The sequence below is a fragment of the Euphorbia lathyris genome, chromosome 4 (assembly GCF_963576675.1).
Source record: "Euphorbia lathyris chromosome 4, ddEupLath1.1, whole genome shotgun sequence".
NCBI classification, from domain to species: Eukaryota; Viridiplantae; Streptophyta; class Magnoliopsida; order Malpighiales; family Euphorbiaceae; genus Euphorbia; species Euphorbia lathyris.
Genome location: NC_088913.1, coordinates 62633872 through 62638249, shown reverse-complemented (window position 1 = coordinate 62638249; position 4378 = coordinate 62633872). Strand labels below are relative to the sequence as shown.

Here is a 4378-nt window from a genome sequence, read left to right as displayed (position 1 = left end):
TAGTAAACCTTATTCTGAACACATAATTTAGACAACAGAGGCTTAGCTAGATCAATAAGTAATAAATTTTATTATAAGTATGTTGATTAAATATAAAAATTAAAAAAATATATTTAATTAAGTAATTGGAAATTTTCATCTGGTAAGTTTTTTTTTTTTTTTTTGTGATAAATTCATTTGGTAAGTGAGTCACCAAATGAATCCAGTCAAAAAAATTTGTAATGTTTATGGAAAGAATTACAAAATCCTCTAACTTTAATTATCTTCCTTAATTCCTTTGTATCTGTTTTTTTATTTCCCTCCTATAACTCCCCTCCAGGCTCCAGTTCCCACCTCCTCTTTCACTCTCTCTTCTCCCAGAAATTCTTGGAAACAAAATAAAAAGCTTCAATTCATCTAAATGCAGATGAAAAGTGATTTCGGAGATTTTCGATTCCAAGGTACTTTCTCCCTGAATCAAGAAAGGAATACAAATTTGAATCCTTTGAAGTGTTGCATTATGTTTTTGTCTACACATGTATCTTTCTTTCCCAATTTGATTGAATTGTTGATTCAAAATGGAGGTTTTTAGATTGTTCTTGCGTTTATATTTGAAGATGGGGGAAACAACATCTCTCTCCATCTTTGTTGTGAAATTACCCATTTATGACTGTTTTACTTTCTGATTTAAATACCCACTTCGACTTATATGTTAACTGTGATTTTTTTTGGCGTTCAATTTCTTTTTCAATGCACTGAATTGATCAGTACACTTATATTCTAAATCTAATTTTTTGTTATTGAAAACCTTTTCCTTCTCTGCGTGTTTGGATAATATCTGTGAGTTTATAACATTTGTTGCACAATTGTCAATTTAAGATTGCTATAAGGAATCATTAGACCTATAGGTTTTGGTTCTTAAATTTATACTATAACGTCAAGATTTATACCATAAATAGCCAGAATGTATGTTTAAATAGTCAAATATTACCTGCACATTCATGTTTTTCCCAGCCTTTAATTTCACTGAACTTCCAGATAGAAGGAAGAAGGTTGACCTTCAGAACATGGAAAATCCTGCTGATATATTTCAGAACATGGAAAATCCTGCTGATATATTTCAGAACATGGAAAATCCTACTGATATATTTCAGCATATAGAGAATGATTCATCTGAATCAGGACTTCGGTTTGATTTGCGCAAGAGTTTGGCATGGGATAGTGCCTTCTTTGATAGTCCAGGTATGATATCTAGGTACTACAAAAATGCAACTTTTGTATAGGTTTCAATTTCATACTAATGTTGTTGTTTCTGTTTTTGCCTTCTCAGGGATTCTTGATCCAGAAGAATTTTTTGAGACTCTTAATATTCAACTTTTAGATAACATATCAGATGCAAATAGGCAAAGAGATTCTGAATCTAGAGAATCTTCAAGAGTGAATAGAATTAGTAATTCTCGGAAAAGCTTATCTTGGGATGCTGCCTTTTTTACAAGTGCAGGTACTCTTTACATGCTTCAGAAGTTCCATTTTTTTTTTTCATTTAGCAGTATCTCCATAAACTGATTATGCTTTTAATAATTCTTAGGAGTGTTGGATGCTGAAGAACTGGCAATTGTAAATATAGGGTTCAAAAGAACAGATTGGATCCAGTTTCCTGGTGCTGAAGAGGAATCCGAGCCGTCAAATGAATCAAATTCTGCAGTAAATAGTGGTGGTTACTCTCTTGCAGGCCTCGAGATTGATCTTTTTGATGATATAAGATCATCTAACCGTAATGCTTCATCAAATATTGCAACTTCAACTGCCAAACTTGGAAAGAAAAAAGGAAAGCCAGATACTCGTGGTGAGCATATTTCTGTGATTAGTAAATTTATATAGCGTAAATATTCAGATTGAGGCATATTACCATTTTTCATTACTTTTCAAGATTAGTGTCATTTGTAGCACGAAAATCACATTTTGCTTGCTTTACATTGCTTCTTTGTAGTATGCATTGTTCATTGGCACTCAGTTTCCTTTTCATCTTTTTTTTCCAGCTTCCAAAAAACCGAATGGTTCGTCTAGCATTCAAGTAAGTTCTCATGTTGTTTTTCAATGTCAACTGAATTGGTTTTTCTATTGAAACAAGCAGTTAGTTTTGATAATTAAATTGCTCATATATGAGTGCTTAACTTTAAATTTTGCTGAATGTATAAAGCAGGGTGCACAAATCGGAGAAACAGGTTCATCTTGTAAGTCACCAAAGTTATTTAGCCATGCTAACCCTTCACAAATTCTTCCGAGCAAAAGGCCTACCCAAGTTAAGAAAGCTACAAATTCTGTCACTGGTAGGATCCTAATAATCAAAGATTCAGACTCACAGAAAGTTATTTGTTTATTCTGACCTCTTTGAGATTGTTACAGGGAAAAAAATGTGTTTAAGGGAGTCCTACAATGCATTATCTAGTTCAAAGTCGTCTCTAAAATCACCTTCTTTGGTCCTTTCTGTTGCTAGACATGACCATCCAGGACCCCGTTATGCTTCAGCTGATCCATCGAATCCTCGAAGGAGAATTGATTCACAAATGGTTGCTTCTATTTCAAGCCCCAGAACTCCTTCAAAATATCCAAATAAAAACAAAACTGAGGTGGCAAATTCTAGTGACACTATTCGTCTATTTTCTTCACCAAAGTCAACGCCTTACACATCCCCTGGTAGTTCCATCGATACATCATCCTTAGAACAATCATGCACATATATCAAGCAGAGACCAAATAGTTCTGCTGTGAGTGATGCCTCTAAAACATCAAATTGTGCTACGCATAATCATGTCCAGTCCTGTTTCGGGCATGAAATTCGGGAAACCAAGTTGCTGAATCCAGAGAATAGTCATCCCAGCAGTGCTTTGAGAACACTGACACCCTCAGGTCTGCGGTTGCCATCGCCAAAGTTGGGATATTTCGATGCTGTAAGTTGTATATCCACATACATTTGCTGTTTTTCTGCTAGGTGGACAATGTTTAATGTTTGAACAAACAATTTTCTGTTACAGGGAAAATCTGTTGGATTAGCACAAATTGCAGGTGTGAAGTTTAACTCTGGTGTGAATGAATCTGCAAATTTAACAAGAAATGTTAGGAACCGAAGCTTGACAGAATCGGTGAGCAAATCGAGCAAGAAGGATGAAGGGAAGATGCGGTCCTATGAGAAACAAGGTATGAAAGAGCATGGAAATAAAGTGCGTGAATGGACTAAGGAAAATGTTAGTCTGGGAAAACATGTTCATTGCTTGACTCAGCGTATGAGAGCCATGAATTTCAGGAGGGATATCGTAACACCCGGACCGGGGCAAAGGAAATAAGGATCCTACATATTCTGCTGTGTAGAATGTGTACAAGTTAGTTGAATTGCTTGCTATTCTAATCTTTGGTACTTGAAATTTTGAAAATGAAATATGCAGATTTGTTGAAATTTTTATATAATGTGACAGTTGAAAAGGTACCAAAATAGACCCAAACTTTTTGGGGGAGTACTTCATGTTCAAAATAGCACCAATATAGGCTTAACGTTTACAACATAATATCAATTTAGGCTTAACGTTTACAACATAGCATCAATTTAGGAATTACTAACAGAACTTGACACGTCATCAGTTAAGTCTGCCAAATCAGCACTGTGTCACATAAGATACCAAAATAGGCCTAAGGTTTGTAGAAAGTATCAATTTAGGCCTCACGTACAAAATAGCACCAATATAAGTTTAACGTTTACAAAATAATACGAATTTAAGTTTAACATTCACAAAATATATCTAATTTAAGCTAAACGTTACAATTAATCATATTATATTTTTTCCATATTAACTTTATATGTTATCTTTTATGTGCCAATATGGTACATTTTGGATGATTTTAAGAACAAGGTTTTCAATCCCACCGTACAAGATATGCAGTGCAATAATTAGATCATCAACAAGCCATTAGATTGCTTTTTTTTTTGCTATGTTGCACGGAAACGGGAAACGAATACCGGGAAACGTTATTTCTAAGAAAATTAGCTAAGAAATTGTAATGGAAACGGAAAAGAAACAAAAACAAGCGGACACAAAACGTGAGAATGGTAATGAAGAAAAGTTTTCGTGCAGCATAGCTTTTATGTTTTCGAGTGTTTTATACATTCATTTTGTAACAAATAGTTTTTTCGCTCTCTTACTTCACATTTTTGTGACTGCATATATTTGTAAGTTTTTCACCCACAGTGCCACCCCTTCGAAAATACAAAATAAGAAAATAGAATTAAATAAAAAGCTAACATATAAAGTTAATAGGGAAAAAATATAATATGATTAATTGTGATGTTTAGCTTAAGTTGGATATATTATGTAAACATTAAGCTTAAATTCATATTATTTTGTAA

At 33.8% G+C, this 4378-nt stretch overlaps 1 protein-coding gene across 1 annotated transcript; it reads left to right on the top strand.

Moving 5' to 3' along the window:
- The first annotated feature begins 366 nt into the window (after nucleotides 1–366).
- Nucleotides 367–3394, top strand: LOC136227814 (uncharacterized). Its single transcript, XM_066016571.1, has 8 exons — nucleotides 367–440; nucleotides 1018–1221; nucleotides 1310–1480; nucleotides 1568–1825; nucleotides 2019–2053; nucleotides 2183–2309; nucleotides 2386–2930; nucleotides 3015–3394. The coding sequence occupies exons 1-8, from the start codon at nucleotides 401–403 to the stop codon at nucleotides 3321–3323; spliced, it is 1689 nt and encodes a 562-aa protein (XP_065872643.1). The 5' UTR covers nucleotides 367–400; the 3' UTR covers nucleotides 3324–3394.
- The last annotated feature ends 984 nt before the right edge of the window (nucleotides 3395–4378 follow it).

What these genes read in the sequence shown, in the direction of transcription:
- LOC136227814 (XM_066016571.1), top strand. Translation starts at nt 401, where the DNA reads ATGCAGATGAAAAGTGATTTCGGAGATTTTCGATTCCAAG. An exon ending in CGGAGATTTTCGATTCCAAG is followed by an intron (nt 441 to 1,017) that starts GTACTTTCTCCC and finishes CTGAACTTCCAG; the next exon opens with ATAGAAGGAAGAAGGTTGAC. An exon ending in AGCTACAAATTCTGTCACTG is followed by an intron (nt 2,310 to 2,385) that starts GTAGGATCCTAA and finishes AGATTGTTACAG; the next exon opens with GGAAAAAAATGTGTTTAAGG.